Source organism: Eleutherodactylus coqui, chromosome 10 (assembly GCF_035609145.1).
Source record: "Eleutherodactylus coqui strain aEleCoq1 chromosome 10, aEleCoq1.hap1, whole genome shotgun sequence".
In the NCBI taxonomy this organism is placed as follows: Eukaryota; Metazoa; Chordata; class Amphibia; order Anura; family Eleutherodactylidae; genus Eleutherodactylus; species Eleutherodactylus coqui.
In genome coordinates this window covers 33,495,826-33,516,205 of record NC_089846.1, presented here as the reverse complement: position 1 = coordinate 33,516,205, position 20,380 = coordinate 33,495,826, and the positions used below count along the sequence as shown (strand labels likewise).

The 20,380-nt window shown below is 45.9% G+C and overlaps 1 protein-coding gene across 1 annotated transcript in view; it reads right to left on the bottom strand.

Moving 5' to 3' along the window:
• The window catches only part of NR6A1 (nuclear receptor subfamily 6 group A member 1), a 207,470-nt gene that overhangs the window by 176,602 nt on the left and 10,488 nt on the right, over positions 1–20,380 (bottom strand). Inside the window, exon 2 of the mRNA XM_066579777.1 lies at positions 2,975–3,025. Coding sequence (XP_066435874.1) covers positions 2,975–2,990 — 16 coding nt within the window. The 5' untranslated portion in view covers positions 2,991–3,025. The remainder of the gene's footprint in view (positions 1–2,974; positions 3,026–20,380) is intronic.

Sequence of the window (20,380 nt, the reverse complement as noted above, 5' to 3'; positions counted from 1 at the left end):
TTTGCGTGCGGTTTTGCATGCGCAAGTATGCACGATTTGCACACACACAAAAAAAGACAGTAAAACACGTACAGATGAGCGCAAAAACGTACCGTCCATCACGCAAACGTGCTTATGTCTGTGTGACACCGACCTTCGGATCCGTTCACACATGATGGATTTTGGTGCGGATCCACAGCAGATTTCACCTTTTCAATTGAAGGTGTGACGTCCGCTGCGGATCTGCATCATAATCTGCTACACGGGAACGCTCCATTAGGGCAGCTTCACACGGACGTGTTTGCGTGCCGATCTACAGCCGCGATTTTTCCTTGCAGTGTCAAAATATAGGTCATGTCCTATCTTTTGACGGAAATTGCAGGGAGCTCCCATAGATTGCTATGGGAGCTGAGAAAAAAATGGGAGGGGGAGGGAGTTTACCTGCTCGGGCGCTCCTTGCAGAAGGCAGCTGGCTTCTATTTAGCTAGAAAGCTAAATAGAAGCCATTCTGCCACTGCAGAGTCCAATCAGGCGATGCGCTCGTGTAAATGGACGAGAAAATGCAAATTCCGAAAGGAATTAGGTCGCTGCGATTTTTTAACGCGATGCGTTTTGCGTGAAGACGCAGCACTCGTGCGAAGGAGGCCTGAAGCAGCAGTTCAAAAACTGTGAAACATGAAACACAGATATTTATATTTTACTCGCATTTTAATTTTCTTCATTGCGAATGAGGGATTGCATACATGGCCAACATCTAGCCATCACTAAGGCCCAGCGCCCAGAATATATACATGAAGCCCCAGCCAGATGGGTTACATGACTAAGATATAGATGCACTCGAAAAAGTGGCCGATGACCTCCTAGATGCGACTAGCCGTGCATGATGTATTAGCTGTACTTTGGAAAACTAAGCGGGTTACACAGCTCTGGGGCTCCCACTAGTGGCCAAACACAAGAACCTCACCATCAAAAAGTTTACAGCACATAAATTTAGATTACATTTGCAAAGTCTATTTCTGCCGGTTTATGGGACCCTGCTGCAACTTTACATACAAGCGACCGGCTGGGCTCCCATCAGGGTTTCATTTTCCGTTTTTTTGTTTCGTACTAAGAACGGAAAAACAGGAAAAATGGATCGGGTAAAACTACCACTGATTTCAATGTTAAAGTGGAGAATCACAAAAGGGAGAAGATCGGTGCTGCTATTTTTGTTAGGGCGGCTTCGCACGGAGATATTTGCACGCTGAACACGTGGAATTAGCACACGCAATGCGCAAAGAACAGAACCGTTGATATCAATGGGTTAGTCCTGATTTTTTGTGCACATTTCGGTCCAAGAAACAAAAACCCAAAACAGTACTGGCTCTATCTTTCTACACCAAAGGGTCCTGTAGAAGTTTATGGGAGGTGCGCAAATTCACAATATGCTGCGCAATTCTGTGGACAATAGAACACTTCTGGAACTCATTAGGCTAAAAAGCTTTTTAAATCAGGGTGGGGGGGGGGGGGGATTTTTTTTGTTATTCCACGTTATTTTCCCGATTCCAGACATGGATAGCAGCGCCAATCTTTCTTTTATGATTCTCCACTTCAGCATCCCGTCAGGAAGACGGCTGCAGCTGTCATTTCCGCTCGTCTTCTGGCGCTTCCAAGTAAGCGCACCTGTGAGACCATCTTCCCCCAGTCTCTCTCTGACGCCTGCGCTATGGTAGTTTTTGATACTCTTGCAGTATTGATTTCAACGTCACGTGTTTCTCTTCCGTTTGCTGCAATTTTCTTCCACTCCCCCTCCCCCCCCCCCCAAAAAAGGAAACTGAATGGAATGCGATTTATTTATTTTTCTTCTAAATTGGGGGACCGATGCAAACAGACTGTTCCTTTAGCATTCCGTTTAACCCTTATTTGTCCCAAAGTTTTAAACTGTTTCCAATGCGTTTGAATCAGTTCCAGTACTGAAAGGGTTAAGAGATCGGCGGAATACAAGGAGTAGTTGTAAAATAAAGCCTCAGTCCAAACAAACAGATCCTTCTGGATGTGGAGGGGCTCATTCACATCAGCAGCTCACTTTCCATTTTTAATTTGTTTACTTAAAAAAAAAAACGGATAGTAAAATATAATTAAAACGGAAACCGTTAATTATTTTATTGATGCAGCAGAGAGTTGCGCAAAATAGGACCATTTCTGGCAAACTGTTTCAGTTTTGTTCAGTTTTACACCTGTTTTGTTACTAGAAGTCGATTTTGCCTTTCTAAAACCGGTTTCACATCTGAGTTGGAACCTCCGGAGGTTCCGTCGCTGATCCAGCTCAAAATAACGGAAGAAAGACTCTGCATGCAGCACTTTTTCTGGGCAGCTGTGCAGAAAGCGGACGGCCCCCATTGTAGTTAACGGGGTTCGTCAAGCACTGTTTGTTCTGTCCAGAGACGGAGCGTTCGTACACGGGAATTCCACTTTCCTGCTCCCCAAATGTAGTAGAAAAGTGGAATCCCCGATGCAGGTGGGAACCCACCCCCTCTCCTCTTCTGCCCAGGCTCATTTTAAAAAACTAATCCATAAAAAGGGAACGGAATAGAAACCGCTCTGTCCAAAAAAAAGTAAGGGACCATCTGTACCCTTTTTGCCATTTTTTTAGTGGAAAAGTGCCGCAGTCTGCGCTATTTTTTCTATTAAACCGAACAGAAAACCGGTGGACGGGGACCAACCTGAGCGCAACTGAGGCTCAGAAAATCTCCCAGAATTCAATAGGAAGCAGCACATCAAGCGCTGATGCAAATGGAAACAGTTTGACGGATCTCTTTGCATGAAGTTTGACATCAGGTTTTTGTTCTATTTTGAAAGAACAAATCCGAATCCATTAATAACGGATAAAACACCAACGTGAATCCAGCAGAAGATGGAAGAATCGGACAAACAGAAATCAATACCCCCTGCCGCCCACACACTCCCTTATGTTGCACCTGCCAGCCTAATGATCCGGTAGGCGAGTCTCACTTACCAACCAACGAGGCCATTTTAAATCCATCGGCTGTGGGGTCCAACAGGTTTCCTACAAAATAGTAGAAAACACATTTTATTCAAAAAAGAATCTATTAAAAAAAATAGGGGGCCAGAATCACGCGGGCCGAGAAATGTGCAGTCATTACAGCAATGATTAAAAACGGCGGTGCATTTTCAATGCGAAAGGATCACAAGTGTTTTCCATTGACTTCAATGGGAAACATCACATCGCACGGCACGCGATTGTTTTTAAGGTCCCATTGAAAGCAACGGGCGAGGTATTCCGAGGAAACGCTTAAAGAAAGAACATGCTGCGCGAAGAATGGATTTCATATTAGTGCGAGTTTTGTGCGCAACGCCTGGGAAAACATAGGAGGGCAGGATGGAAGCAGATAAGCCCCATTACAATCAATAGTATCGACTGGCACCACTTTTTTCAGTCGTTGGCATGGTGCTAAAGTGATGACCGTGGAAATGCCAAGAATTTTACCTAAAGCTGCTGCAGCAACGAGCGCCCTCCAAGGGCTGCATGTATGCTAAAGCTTCGGGTGCGTTCACACGCAGCACATTTGTTGAGTAGTTTCCGCAAAGGAAGCAAAATCTGTCCCATCTGGTGCGGATTCTGACACGACTTCACCCCTACCATCAGAGTTGAGCGCTCCATACGCTGCACTGCCCTTTGTTCCAAAAGTTACCACAGTGCAAAAACTTGGAGCATTGTTTCCTCTCGGCTTCCCCAGTATGGGTTAAATTTATTCTTGTGACAATGGTCAATGCAGAAGGTACAGTAAGGGCTGGAGGCACACAGAAGGATGGCTAATGTTTAACCTGGCACGGGTCAGCTCCTCCTGCCCTGCAGGAGGTTGGGACAAGGGTCAGCAGATGGTCATCTTGGAGCATACCTGCTAGCACATACTGTCCACCACCATAGAGTTGCCAGATGGCAGGACCTCGGCCTCAGACCACAACGTTTCACAGTCAGTGATCACAAGCTATGACTTCCTTACAAGAGAAACTTCCACCTGTCCACATGTGGAAACACTCAAGAAGCAGGGGCAATACTTAGTCTCTACGAAGAACAACAATCCAAAGCTGAAGGTGCATGGGTGAGATGGAAAGAAAATAATGGGAAGACTTAACGCCTCGTCTCATTTATCTTCAGCCTCTAGTGGAAATGCAGATGTTCAACAATACCAAGGGTAAACTGGGCCGAAGTCAAAGTACAAAAAAGTAAAAAGGGTCAGGCCAGTCAAGTGACATAAGGACTCCAGTCAACGCTATTTTATCCCTTTTGTGACTAGCGGCTAATAAAGCATTAGTATTCCAACCAAAATAAGACCTTTTTAATTCTTGACTCTGGATTTTTAGTTTTTTGTTCTTTTTTTATAGTCTAAAAACAAGGCCTCCTGCCTTAAAGCTTTCGTTACAGGATCGAAGGGGTTACTATTTTAAATACTGTCCTTGTCCAATTCTTGTACAGCCACTGGTTCCCGAAGCCCTGCTCAGGTGACCAAGATGACTACTTGATGCACACTGTTCATCGGTAGTCTAAGACCTTACAAGCTTCTCCGATTGGCCAGGACTACTCATGTGAGCAGCCCAGGCCAATCAGAAAGCAGCATGCAGTGCTTGATTGCAGATAGCAATTCCAGATAGGGTAGTCTAAGAAGTGGCACGGCCATCTTGAATCACCAGAGCGGGGCCCCAGGAATACAGGAGGGCAGCAGGTAATATAACCGCCCTGCCTCCAGTAATGGGCCAAAATTCTGTCTCGGGTCCAGAAAGTCACTTTAATGACAGCAGGAGGGGTGTTTCATTGTCCATTTTCCTTTCTGTACTAACGTAGACTACTGAACCAAAAGAAATTATACCAAAAACCTAAAGTGGTGAACTCTGACAGTACATATACTTAGCAGCACTAAACACAGAGCAATGTACTTTATCCAACATTAGACCAATATTCTGATGCCATTTCAGGGCAAGTCTGCCAAGCTTCAACATTTGCTGCATCTACAGGCACGTCCAAGAAAACAAAACTATGAAGTCAGTAGAGACAGGCTGGGCAAGCAAAACCTGAAGATAAGGAAGCGTTTGTTTGGAGGATTTGGGGTAAAATACCTTCTACGTGGCTCAGAAACTTTAGGAGACTTAAAAAAAATTATTTACTTAAGTTTTGTACTTTAAAAATATTTAAAAAAATATATATTTTTTTCTTTCAAATCTTACACAAATGTTATAAAATGTTGAAGTATGCAAATGGGAGACGGCATAATGCCTCTGCGGCACCATCTACTGGAAAGTAGGTTCTCCACCGTGAGGTTCTCTCTCTCCATTCAGTTTCAGCTGGCATAAAGTCCAGCGCCGGCTCGTTCACTTGTCAGCACTTTAAACACCGTCTGTTCAATGTTTCATATAGAAGAGGGAAAAACTGAATGACAAATGAGCGAGAACTACATGATTCTCAATGAGAATTGGGCAGTCTAAACAGGAGGCCTGAGCGCAAACGAGCTGGTGGGCCCTTTTACACGGGCCAATTCTTGGGCAAACAAGAAGCATAAGTCAATGTCCAATCTTCCAACAAGCCTTGCAACATGACTATGGGTATAAGCCAAATGAGAATGTTTTTCCTAGGGAAGAAATACCCATCTACATACAGCTGTTTCTGGGTTTTTGCCACCCTCAGTGCACAACAGAATTCTGGTTCATTGATTGAGAGGCTTGTTAAGTAGTTTGGATGGGGTACAGTTTCACCTAGAGAAGAGCACCAAGCAAATGTAAAGACACATAAGGCCATGAAATACTCCTCTGGGAAATTTGGTATGCATGTTGGAGATGGTAAAATGACTCTACAGTGCCTCCTACTGGAAGGTAACTTTCCTATTAGTGAGTGTTCGACCTTCTAACTAGCCTTGCAACAAGACTATAAAGCCTAACCAGAAATTTCTCTGGTTAGAAAGGTTGGACATTGACTTATAGCGAAGCTATAGGTGGTGCCGCAGAGGCGCTGTACCATCTCTCATTTGCATCCAAAATTTCCCAGAGAATTGCGTAGCCTGTAAGTCTATTTACAACTTAATCTTCAATGATCCCAATTACTTTGATCATCCCAACCAGAATTATAAACGAGTCATGAGGCGACTAAGGAGCATATCTAAATTATAGTCCTTCTGCACATAAACATTGTCAATGGTCATCAGTTGCAAGGATAAGCAACTGTATTGTCCCCCTGCTGCGGCTCCAAAGAAGAAATATATTGCATAGCGCCTACTGAAACCAATGTGGCAATGTGTAATGAGTGGATGTGCTTGGTGCCCCAGAAAGAAACTTTGTAACTGCTCTACACTCCGACTGATTGGTGGCAGTATTGTACACCTTTATTAACTTGGAATGCAAAATAGAGAATTTGAAATGTATTTTGTGACCCAGATAATCCCTTTAAAGACTCTAGTTCTAGCCTGGGGCCAATGTATATGGGGATAAAGCCCAAGTATCAGCAGCAGACATACCATAGAGGCAACAATAAAAGCTGATAAGAAGGGGGCAAGTTCAGCCCAGAGAAGTGTACCAGATTTCACGAAGTCCACTGCTAAAAAGTTGGATCGGCGAAGTTACCGAATCGACAGCAGTCAAGCAGTTGACTACATATCCCACCCCCATAGTAGAACCTTGAATTTTCAAGCTTTAATCCAACAAGTCAAGGCATTCATAAAAGTTGACCATGTTCCATGTTTTCTTAAGTTGAAACGCTATCTATTCTTCTCCCCCTTATTTGCATATTACCCAGAGGAGCGTGCATGGCCATTTGAGTCTCCTCAGTTTATAGTATAGTTGCTCTCCCTAAGGAGAAAAGATAGCGTTTCCGACCCTCGTCCCAGGCCTCTCACTAGCAAAGCCAGACTCCTACTGTACACTGATGAAAGGCAAATACCCTGAAACAGCTGTCTGTACATGGAGTCTGGCTTTGCTTGTAATTCCCGGTCGTTGTAACAAGGCTTGAATAAAACATCTGACTTTGGCTTGAAGGAATGCTGCCTTTCAATAGGTGGCACTGTGGAGGATTTATTCCATCTTCCTTATTTGCATATTACCCAGAGGAGCGTGCATGGCCATTTGAGTCTCCTCACTTAGTTTATAGTATAGTTGCTCTCCCTAAGGAAAACAGTTAGCGTTTCTGAGCCCCATCCCAGGTCTCTCACTAGCAAAGCCAGACTCCTACTGTACACTGATGAAGGGCAAAAACCCTGAAACAGCTATATGTACATGGAGTCTGGCTTTGCTTTTAATTCCCAGTCGTTGTAACAAGGCTTGTATAAAAAGTCTGACTTTGGCTTGAAGGAATGCTGCCTTTCAATAGGTGGCCCTGTGGAGGATTTATTCCATCTCCCTTATTTTCTTAAGTTGACATATCAATATACTATAAAATGGGACAACTATGAAATAAGACAAGTGGGGTCCAAAAATGAAGAGTGTTCTAGAGTTTTCTTAGACAAATATTCTTGTATCTTCCCAAGATTCCCAAGCAGCTGTTTCCCTGAAAATAAAACTTACTCCCCCCACCACCACCACCGACCCCTTTCTACAAGCGATACATGAATGGCTACCAATTGTTTCCAGTATCACATAGTGTTTACGCTCCATGAATGGGATTAATAACTCAGCCCTTATAAGAAGATGACCTTTATTAGGGTACCAAGTCTTTGCGGTCCAGATATCAAGGGTAAAGCGCTGCTGTGAAACTCCGGGGTTTCTTTTTGTGGAATTCATTTTATAGCTTAATTACACTTGCAAACATAAATCAATTATTTCTCCTGTTTTATGCAACAATGCAGCCCATTCTTATGTGGTGGGTTTCGGGCACCGAGGTACCAAGAAGCCTTGTTCTTCAGAGTTTTATGACTGTGCAGTAAACACCGCTGCTTACAGAAGCTGCCTAAGCGTTTGGAAAGGAGGTTATGCTTTCTTGAACTTCCATCGACCTCTGACCGCCCTTGTCCCTCCTCACTGGGTGTTGCGGAGAGGGCAACATCTTCTGCTAGAAATGAACTTCGCCTGAACCTGCGACATAGCATTGGACTCTTGGAGACATCGACCCGGGAGGATGAAGGTCCTCAACTTTCCCATGTCGTGTTGGGTTATCACTGGGGTTCAGCATGTGGTTTGACCATGACGTCTCTCAGAGGAAAAAAGGGACAATTTGTATTCCAATGCCTATAGTATTCTAGGAATGACGTCTAAATCTCCAATGAATACATCACAGAAGAGGAGAAAATGTACAATAGTAAGTAAGTGAACCCTTTGGAATTTCCTGAATTTCTTCACCGATTACTGATAAAATACAGACCCATTGGTTATTGAAGGGTAATTTTATAGATTTTCTGTCCGGTAATGAGTGCCAGTCCATAATGTAGCCTATTATTCACCGCTCATTACTGCTGTTTACATGTGGGAATGAATGATCATTAAAAGAGGTTCCCCAGGTAGGCCATCAATAGGAGTTCATTGGCAGTCTGCCGTCCGGGAGCCCAACTGATCTGCTGATCTTCTCATGCACGGAGCCAATTTCTGCAGGAAGTAGACAGCTCCATTCCCACTGCAGTGGCTAGGCTTGGTATGACATGCAATGTTCCCATGTAAATGAATGGCAACTTGGTCTGTAATATCAAGTCGGGCCACTAGAATGAGAGCAGAGCTGTCTGCTTCCTGCAGAAATCGGCACAGGCCAGTCAGACCGCCGATTGGTGGGGGTCCTGGTGGATGGACCTCCACTGATCTACTATTTAAGACCTATCCTGAGACAGGTCATCAATATTTTATAACTGGACAACCCCTTTAACCCTCTCTAAGTCACTGTCTGACGTCTACAGACATTATGATTTAGGGCTGTACAGCTCCGATGTTGGAAAACGCCAGTCGGGGTTCTCTTACTGTATATTGCCAGCCTCTCTGCTGTTGGAGCCTATCCAATGCGTCACCACATGCAGTACTGGCTTTAGCCAGCAGACAGCGCCGTTGTATAACAGCAGAAAAAGAGTAAGCACCCTGGGAAAACCAGAATACAAATTGGATTGGAAAGGGTTAATGCAATCACTTTTTCCCACACCATTTCCATCCGTCAGCAGCATATCCTGTTTACACGGAGAGATGTCCTGTTAGTCTAACATTTTATTACCAACGTGACTATGCGATTAGCTTTTGCTCATTTGACGGCTGATCACGGGCATGTTTATCCGGGCCGATCAGAAAAAACTTTTGCTCGCCCAATCATCGAATCGCGTAAAAGGGCCAGAAGCCACAAATCTCACTAAACTAATATGCAAACAGTTGTACCATTTAGGTCTTTTCCTGAGCATACTGATTAAACTTCCACAGTGCAGGGAGAAAACTAAGTGAACATCTTCTTAAAGGGGGTTTACTACTCCGCTATGGGATCAGGAAACCGAAACTTCCAACGCAGTTGTGAAGTATAACGTTTACACGCACACAAATATACTCACAATATACTCACAAATGTATAATTGTGCAGGAAATACGCCTGATTTCAGCGAATATCATGCGCATTTACACACTCCCATGCTTTTCAATGGGCTCTTGCAGTGTGCAAATGTGCATCAAGATAGGTCATGCCACGTGTTTTATCACACAATTGCACAATTATATGAAAATACGCTCATGTGAACGGATACAGGGGCGTACCTAAAGCCTAAGGGGCCCGGGTGCAAAAGTTCAGCTGGGCCCCCCTCCATCTGTACCCGTACCTATACCGTGCTAATTTACAAACATGATCTAGCCCCTTGGTGTAAACCTTCTCATTAGGACTCCTTTCCTTGACTACAAAAAACCTGTTGGTAATGTCTTAGGCTGCTTTCACACGGCCGCACAAATTGCGTGAGATTTGTGAGTTGCAAGATGTACAAATCGCACATGAATATGAACCCCATTGTTTTGAATACAATCATACACAGGAGCGATGTTTTTTTTGTTTTTCTCTGCATCGCACGAGAATATGATGATGTGATGCGAGCTGGTTATAACACAACAACCGCTCACATCCGCGGGGACGACACACGTTGGCGAGTGTGATAGGGGGCAGAGTTTCACGGCCTGATATCAGACTCACTCGTGTGAAATTAGCCTAAGGCCGGCTGCACACGGCTGGATTTGCATTGCGGAATATGGGGCGGGCATCTGCCTACGGATTCCGCAGCATGTACTGCCCATAGCATGTTATGGAAAAGCCTTTTTTTCTCTACACGAGCGGAAAGCAATTGCGGTTTTCCACTCACGGAAGAAAAAGCATGGCGTGCTGTATTTTAATGCATGTATATACCCAGGTTATACCAGCTATACATATATAATTATATACAGGAGGTATAACCTATACCAGCTGTACATATATAATTATATACAGTATATACCCAGGTTATACCAACTATACATATATAATTATATACAGGAGAGGTATAACCTATACCAGCCGTACATATATTTATATACAGGAGAGGTATAACCTATACCAGCTGCACATATATAATTATATACAGGAGATACACAGGTTACACCATCATGGTCCATATCACTATATACAGGATGTGTATTCCCCTGTATATAGTGGCATGTCCCATGCTGGTGTAACCTGTGTATTCCCTGTATATAATTATATATATACAGCTGGTATAACTTATACCAGCTATATATATATATATATATATATATATATATATATATATATATATATATATATATATATATAATTAGAATTCCTTCTCTACTCACCTCTGCAGCAGTCTCTGGGCAGCCTGTAATGGAAAGTCCCCCGTCTTTTGATCACATGACCAGGCTATCTGCAGCCACAGGTCCTCTCCCAGGTCCTGTGCATACAGCGCTCCGGAGGTGAGTAGAGCCGCAGTAGCCCCTCCCCCTGGTAATCGCTGGCCGGCAGAGACTGATAGACTGCAGCTGTGACCACTCACAGCTGCAGTCTATCAGTTGGAGGGCCACGCCGTGGGAGTCTGCAGCCTGTAATTAGCTGCCGGCTCCACGTGTAACAGCCCTCCCCTCTGCTCTTGCCGACTTGCGGCGCTGCCTCCCGTCTCTCCTCAGCCATCATGCGGCCGACAGCGCCGATCCCCCGGGCCCCCTCAGCTCAAGGGCCGGGTATATGCACTGAATGTGCATGTGGGTATGGCGGAGGGCGGCCACGGGGCCCCCTGAGCGCAGGGGCCGGGTCGCCATGGCGACCCCAGCACTCCCTGACGCTACGCCTATGAACGGATAGGTTCTAGTCACTGAGTACTAAAAGCGTAAAATTTGCACGTGTAGTACACTGCACAAGTACGCCAAATACACAATGTGAAAAAGTTAACTATCCATTCTGCACATATACTGAGATTTGTACTGTGAACCGGAGGTACACAATCCGCTGAGCGTCTTCCACTAAAACCTTCCTTTGTACATATTCTGACACCGTCTGCTCTCTGTCCATTTCCTAGATTGGTGACCACAATGTCTATATTCCTGATAGACAACAGTTATAACCAATTATTTCACTATGAAACAAGGCATGAACTTGGAACTGGAAGATCAACTACCAAAGACATAGTTGGAGATCAGGTGTCAAACAAGAGGAAACACAAGTTATGCCAGACTCACACTGGCAGATTTCAATATAGTCGTCTACGCAGATGATACGCGGCTATACATGAACTTTTGACGGTTTGCTTAGACATGCGGATAGGTATTGTGAATTCTGTGAGCGGGAGAAAAATCACAGCATGCTCTATTTTAGCACGGATTCTGTGCCGACAGCCTCCATTAAAGCCAATGGATGTGAGTGTTAACATTGCGTATGAGTGTCGAAAAGGTGCGCTGCTTCATAGGAAAATCGATGGAAAAGCCGGAATGCCGGCTGGAGAAAAGTGAGATCTATCTTCCACGCGGACGATACGCTGTACATGTTTATCCAGGTGGATAAATGATCGTATCCATGATCTTCCGCAACCATTTGCAATTACTTTCCGTGATGCATCACAGGTCTGCTGCGGAAATCTGCATGCGGAATCTGACCTGTTCGTGTGAGCCTGACCTTAGGCGGCTTCACACCTGTGGCGGGGATTCCGTTTTCCAGAAGGGGAGTAGCAGGAGAGTAGAATTCCCCGGCAGAACGAGTCCCTCTTATTACGAAACCGAGCAGTGCCCAACTGACCCCATTGACTATAATTGGGTCAGTTTAGTTTCAACGAGAGCTGCGCTTGCAATTGCAAGTGCTGGCCACTACACAGGGGTCAGAGGAGCAGCTTCTGTTCACACCCCTGTGTATTTGAAACACTGTCAGCAGGAGCACAAAGCAGCTGATCAGTCGATGTACAGAGTAATGTCGGGGTCCAAGTAGTGTAAGAGGATGACCAGATTGGTCTCCAACATTTTAAGGTTTTACAGTTAACATTAGTTTGTAAAGTTACATATGTATTAATGCCCCCAAGAGCTGAATTGGATTGGTCTAAAGTGCTGCAAACCAGAAGGGCAGGGGAGAGTATTGCCAAGTACAAAAGTACCAGGACTTCCACTTTATGTGGGTAGTGAGTTACCGGAGGTAAACAGAGAATGGGTTCTGCCCAGTTCCATGTGGTCTAACAGCAGAGGCTATGCCTCGTGTGGCGCAGAGTGTTAAAGCAGGAGAAATCCAGTCCTAAGCTCTCACTCAGGACCTGAAGGTTGCAGGTTCAATCCCTGCTTGGTTCAGGTAGCCGGCTCAAGGTTGACTCAGCCTTCCATCCTTTTACTCATTTTTATCGAGGTCGTTAAAATAAGTACCCAGCGTGGTGGTGGGTAATAAATAAATTACCTAAAAGCTGCGGAATAACTCTGCTCTGTTGGACGCCGGACAACATGGTCAGAGCCTAGGTAGGCCATGTAACTGCCCCATTTGTCCAGAGGTTCCTGATCCCTGTGAACCCAATTCCATGTGAACTTTCAGGACCGGAGGTGATCACACCAACAAATATCCCCTGGCTCCACAGGAGGCCCAACACTAGCTTGAGGGTCTTGCCAAAATAGATACATAGAATGGAGACAAATTTCCATGATGGATGCCAGTTTTCCTATAATGAACAGTACAACTAACCTTAAGCACAGGGCCATATGCTATGTGTCTTATGTATCCAAGCTACTCCATTAATTACAGTAAAAGGTTGAAAAGGCTAGCCCCTCAGGCGAAAACACTTGGACATGCTATCTGTCCATTCAACAGTAGCTTCTTTAAGAGATGTAGGAACACAACTAAATCAATCATATGTTAAATGTGAAAATGACAACACTGGCTCTGCCCCAGGCCAAGGCATAAAAAAAGAAAACGGGCAACACCCATCTATTGGCCTTGGCTTGTTACAGTAGAATACTTCTAGAATAGAATCACAAGTCCCAAATGCAAGACTCAAAATATATAAATATATGCACAAGATAATGTGAGATCTCACAAGACCGAGCAGAAAGAGCTAATTATGACAGAGTCCTATGAGAAATATTAGCATATTCCGTGCCGCCGGTGCTCTACGCTATTCTACGACTGTGTTGATACAGAATATTTGATCATTTGGCATTAATTATGTCCCGTTAATGAAGCATTAAAGAATTTACTGTATTTTATATGAATGTGAATAGTTTTCTAGGTTTTATTTGTTCTCAGCCCTTGCAGTAAAAGTGAACGTACTTTATCTAATCAAACCTTCTAGGCTGTGAATGTTCATAGGGACCGCGAACGCCAGTGAGCAATACGAAGAGAAAGAGCTACGGAAATACGGAGATGCATTCATAGATAATCCCAGAAAAATACTTTATGCCAGAAAAATGTTCAACTTCTCTCCTTTAACCCTTTGCAATCCAATTTTGGATTCAGGGTTTCCTGGGGGGTGGGGGGCGCTTTCTCTTTCTGCTATTATACAATGGCGCCATCTGCTGGTTAGAGACAGTACTGCGGTATGGGACATGCTGGAGAGGCCCCCAACAACAGAGCGGCCAGTAATATACAGTAAGAATACCCTGCCGGACGTCTTCTGACATCGGAGCTCTACAACCTTCAATCAGAATGTCTTCAGACGTCAGACAGTGGATTGGAAAGAGTTAAGTTCACTATTAGAGATGAGCAAGCATGCTTGTTTAGGGCAATTACTCAATTGAGAATCGCTTTTTTCGAGTAACTGCCTACTTGGGGTGAAAAGATTGGGGGAAGGTGGGGCGCCGGGGGTGGGGGGTGGCAGGAGGGAACAGGGGGGAGCGCTCTCTCTCCCCCCAGCAGGGATGATGCATTCACATGTTGCGGAAATGCTGCAGATTTGTTGCAGAATTTCCATAGCAAAACTGCAGGTTAGAGAGTTACAATACATTAAGACCGAGTTCCTGTGGGATGGAAACGTCGCGGAATGTCCACAGCGGGACCGCACGGAAATTCTGCGGGATTTCTGCAGTGGAAAGGTAACCTCAAAATCCGCGCAGGTTTGAGGCGGCTTGTTCGCCTATATTCCGCTGTGGGTATCTCTCCCCATAGAGAGGAGAGATCCCGCAGCGGAAACGGCGATATGATTAACATGCCGCAGCTTGTCAGTTTCGGTGCGACTTGGCTGCAGCAGACAGACGAGATTTTTGCAAATCTCGTCCACTTTGCTGCTTAGTCTCAGGCTTAGGCCTTATGCTCAAGCGAAGATATTTGCCGCGAAATCCATGGCGGGAGCGTCCGCACCGCGGATTCACAGCATGGGATGGGAAATAGATTCTTTATGCAGAGGAGGGAAAAAAAAGTTAAAAAAAAATTGCAGCATGCTCCATTTTCCCACAGATTCCGCACAGAATGCTTTCATTAAAATCAATGGAAGCAGTCCGATCCGCAGCCCTTCCGCAACGGATATTGAAAAGCAGGAATTTAATAAGAAAAGATCTGTACTGCGCACGTCCGACGGCAAGCCGTGTGCACCATCTGCAGTACAGATGAGAAGAACACAATGCAGGCCCACGCGGACGCCGCTGCTCCCAGGGCCGCATATAGCAGAAAATCTGCAGCTGTTTTCCTCCACATGTGAACACGATTTGCTTTGATCCCATTCACTTCAATAGTAAACATTTCTGCTGCGGTATTTTCGCAGCATTTCTGAAAAGTGTGAACGCATCCTTAAACGGTCACAGAGTTTATCAAGCTTTACATTACTCAACAGGCAGAAATAAGACATTTTATAATACCTCTCAGACTCCTGTCCTCCTCCCCCTCACATGTCCACTAACTCTGTAAAAACTGCTGAAATCCATCTTGGTTGGACTGTGATGTCATATTACATGCTGCCCATAGAAGCTTAGGCCGCTTTAACACGGCCGAAAGAATCGCGAGATGAACAAATCTCGCGCGAATACGAACCATATTCTTTTGAATGGGGTTATACACAAGAGCAATTTTTTTCCCTCATCGCAAAAAAAAAAAAGAAATAAATTTTTTTAAAAATGTTAATCGCGGCATGTCCTGTCTTTGGCCGTTCCCTTTGGAATACCTCGCACTGCATCGCCCATTGTTTTTAATGTGGCCGCAACAGCATCGCACAGCGTTAGAGGTGCACATGAGTACGATGCAAGGTTTACCCACTGAAGACAATGGGAGACACTCCGCGATCGCTACTTCTCTGGAGTGATCCGAGGCAGTTTTAACACAAAAACACCTTGCACCCTTTATGGTCAGATTACATTACAGAAGCCTAGGCCGCTTCATCAAGCTTTACAGAACTTATTTTAAAAAGGATAAAAAATGCATTTTTTGGGGGGGGGGGGGGGGGGAAGACTTAAATAATATTAGTGAAACATCGAAGAACCGATTCAAACTGAAGTGAATGTGATTTGTCCAATCTCTTAAGGCTAGATCACACAAGCATATTTGCGCAGCATAGTATAGGCATATTTTTTACGCATGTAATACGCTGTGCTGAATGCCCAGGGATTGTCACGTGGAAAAAAAAGCAGTATGCCATATTTCGATGCGTATTATGCGCCAAAATAGCCTGCTGAAGACAATGGGGCTGTGTGAATACGCAGTGAATAAGCACAAAACCGGAGAGGAATTTGCTTTCTCGCTGAAGGGCTGAAATGAGGAAAATTGGCTTCTACCTCATTTTTTTTTTTTTTTTGCCTTCCTCTGGATCAACACTGCAGGAAAATAGGCTGAATTGGATGGACAAGTCTCTTTGTCAGCCTTACACACTATGTTACTATGAAATATGCAGTGAATAGGCCTTTTTTTTGTCCGTGAATACGCACCGATTCATGGACCGAAATACACATATGCCTATGTGATGTAGCCCTTAGGCTAGTGATTTATGGCCTGATATCACACTTTCCACCATGTGAAAACAGCCTCGGATCACTATGGGGATTCCCTTTACTCCCGGGCCACGGCTGAAGGGACACTGTGCCCCCCACAACCCGGGCCACGGCTGAAGGGACGCCCCCCCCAACCCGGGCCACGGCTGAAGGGCCGCCCCCCCCCAACCCGGGCCACGGCTGAAGGGCCGCCCCCCCCCCCCAACCCGGGCCACGGCTGAAGGGCCGCCCCCCCCCCCCAACCCGGGCCACGGCTGAAGGGCCGCCCCCCCCCCCCAACCCGGGCCACGGCTGAAGGGCCGCCCCCCCCCCAACCCGGGCCACGGCTGAAGGGCCGCCCCCCCCCAACCCGGGCCACGGCTGAAGGGCCGCCCCCCCCCAACCCGGGCCACGGCTGAAGGGCCGCCCCCCCCCAACCCGGGCCACGGCTGAAGGGCCGCCCCCCCCCCCCCAACCCGGGCCACGGCTGAAGGGCCGCCCCCCCCCCCCCAACCCGGGCCACGGCTGAAGGGCCGCCCCCCCCCCCAACCCGGGCCACGGCTGAAGGGCCGCCCCCCCCCAACCCGGGCCACGGCTGAAGGGCCGCCCCCCCCCCCAACCCGGGCCACGGCTGAAGGCCCCCCCCCCCAAACTCGGGCCACGGCTGAAGGGCCGCCCCCCCCCCAACCCGGGCCACGGCTGAAGGGCCCCCCCCCCCCAACGCGGGCCACGGCTGAAGGGCCGCCCCCCCCCCCAACCCGGGCCACGGCTGAAGGGCCGCCCCCCCCCAACCCGGGCCACGGCTGAAGGGCCGCCCCCCCCCAACCCGGGCCACGGCTGAAGGGCCGCCCCCCCCCCCCAACTCGGGCCACGGCTGAAGGGCCGCCCCCCCCCCCCAACTCGGGCCGCGGCTGAAGGGCCGCCCCCCCCCCCCCCACTCGGGCCGCGGCTGAAGGGCCGCCCCCCCCCCAACTCGGGCCACGGCTGAAGGGCCGCCCCCCCCCTTCCCGGGCCACGGCTGAAGGGCCGCCCCCCGGGCCACGGCTGAAGGGCCGCCCTCCCAGGCCATGTGTGAAACCGGCCTTAGACTTGGTAAACTATCCGAATGGATTATGGTCAAAACCCATTTTTATTTCCTTCTAAGACTAGCTGCACAGAACTGGATTTTACATTGCGGAATCCGAAGGGGGCATCTGCCTCCGGATTCCACAGCAAATACCGCCCATAGCATGCTATGGCAAAATGAGTTTTCCGCTGCGCAAGTGGAAATAGTTTGTGATTTTCAGCTCGTGGAGGATAAAATCACAGAATGCTCTATATCTGTGTGGACTCCGCATGGATAGCTTCAATGGGAGCCATCCGATCCATGGTGCTTTCAGAATGATATTAGACAATGACGCGGGAAAAGCAGAGATAATAAAAAATCTGTACTGTGCATGTCTGACGGCTCGCTGTGCGGACCATCCGCAGTGCAGATAAAAAGACTTCAGGACAGATACGCGCAGATGCCAGCGTGGCACAGGGTCCAGGCATACGACCTGCCCGTGAGCAGGTGGCCTTAATAACCAGCGTATTAGGTGTTCAAAAAAAAGCAATAAAAGCTCATTCATTCTTTCCATATACGGGGAATATGCAGGTTTCGTGCGTATTCACTGCATAGTTACGCAGCGCCATTGTCTTCAATGGGCTATTTTAGAGTGCAAGACGCACCAAAATAGGACATGCTGCATTTTTTTTCCTCAGACAACCCCAATGTAAATCAATGGGGATTCAGCAGTGTATTACACGTGCAATATGCTGCGCAATTACGCCCGTGTGAACTAGCCCTTACAAAGACAGCGCCCGTTCATCACATCCATATAAAGTGACGTCTCCAATATAAATTCATTTTCACATTAAAAAAAGTATTTTTAAAAAAAGTGATATTAAAGCCGTTCATACTCGCTTTATTATCTACAATCTCAAATCCACGAAGGAAACCGTAAAGGACACTCCTTCCTCTAGACGTGCGACTAGTTAGCTGCAAGGAAGGTCGGCAGCCCGTTCACAAAGACAAAGCTTTAAATGCATTGTTGCACCACAGTCACAAGGGTCATTAGTTCAGGCTTTCATCAGCCGGATTATACATTAATGCCTGCGATCTTAAGGAAGCCTCTTCACTTTAAGGAAACTTCAGATTTTACTGGACGTCTTTGTCATCTATAATTTATTGGGGGTTTACAGCATTTTAATTCCACAGGACATCTATTCAAATGAAAGCACTTTGTAAAAAAAAAGGTGAATTAAATCTCTGTCCGGTGACATAAACTGGAGGAAATGGGGAGAAAAAGGGCTCAAGTGTAGCTTAACCTGAATCCCATGATTGATAGACATTGTCAACATCCCAACCGGTCATCAAGTGCCATAGAGTAATACTAACAAATGATCAAGTATTAACTCAAGAAGTCACTATTCCTGTAAAGAACTTCAAGAATACATTGAAGAACAATATAGATCTTAAAGTCATCGTTTGCCAAATTGGGCATTCGGGAGTGTTGCAAGGGGTCAGGTTGGCAATACACAAGTCATCCAGCTTATTCTAGAAGTTTGCAAAGTATTAGTGGAATAGAGCAGTAGAGTTAGGGTTGGTTAGGTAATTAGGGTTAGTTATAAAGTAGAGTTTTTCTAAATAGGTAGTAAAGAACAAAAAGTTGCCTAAACATGCCTAGCATCAACACGGGTCAAAAACAGTTTATGAAGAATTTGAAAATCCAAAAAGTCAACTAGACGAGGAAAGTAGTGACTACAGATCATGCTGTATGCAAGCGGTATGGTTCGGCCGTGTTACTGGTTACAGTAAGAGCAGCTGAAAAGCTCCTTTCATTGAGGACTATGGTTGATTGATACATCTGTCTACTCACAATGGACAACCGGGCAGGTGGCTGAGAAGAAGGGATAAAAAGGAAACGCTCCTGTGGTCAGGGTGGGCCAGATGTGACTGATCACAACTGTCTTCTTAAGAAAGTTATCAGTGATCATGACTAACTATTTTGTGGTTCTACATTAGCATATAGAATGTTCTCCAACCAATTCTGGGGAATAAACCAAATTTGAGCCGTTGTTGACCAATGCATCATTACTGAAAGTGATTCTATGGGTTTATGCAAATATGGCTGTAATAGAAAAACAGGAGTTTCTCTACAGCTTAGTATTCATAGTCGTATGTATAAAAAGGTCCATGAAGACTGACAATACAAAGAGCCACCATCACCATTAATTAAAAGGCAGTTTTCTCACAAAGGACACAAAGTTGGTCTATAAGTAGGTGTTCCATCCAATCTGAAGATCAAATAGAAAACCTTTGTGGAGTGAATTATAGTAAAAAGGTGAAAAAGCACAATGCTTTATGCCAGATTTGACTCCTCTAAATCAGTGTCAACATGAGAAGGATTTGAAGTGAAGACTAATACTTTCTTTATCTTTCTTCTTTTGCAGCAGATGTCAAACACAGAGTGCTTCGAAATAAGCAGAAGTGTACACAGATCAATAGAGGACCATCATCACCGCTTTCCAAAGAGACCAGTCAGGCTAAATTAGATTGCGAGATCATTTAGGTGCAAAGCGGATCTCTCCGATTAGGTTTTCCACAAACATCTGCTGTCCGGTCAGGGGCGTGGATCCAAACACCATGGCCGCTGCCCCCAGCATACTCGTTTATACTTGATTACCTATTAAAAAGTTGAAAATATCACTGTACCCTTTTGCACTTTTATCCACAGACTTATCCATTTACTGTACCGGACGGCCTTAGAAATAGGATATATTGGGGAACTGCAGCAGCAAAGAGGAGACATACAATATACATACACTATATAAACTCTAATACCACAGTACATGAGATTTGAAGTAACATCACAGCTAAAAACCCAGTTGGAAATTTAAAAGGAGCTTTTCGAGGCCCCCAATATTAAGATGTGTCATTAATATCCACCACTCGGAACCTTGGCCGATCAACTGTTTGAAGAGGCCGTGGCACTCGCTCAACCACCGTGGCCTCTTCATTGCATTTCGTAGTGAAAAAAAAAATAGAACAGCGCTT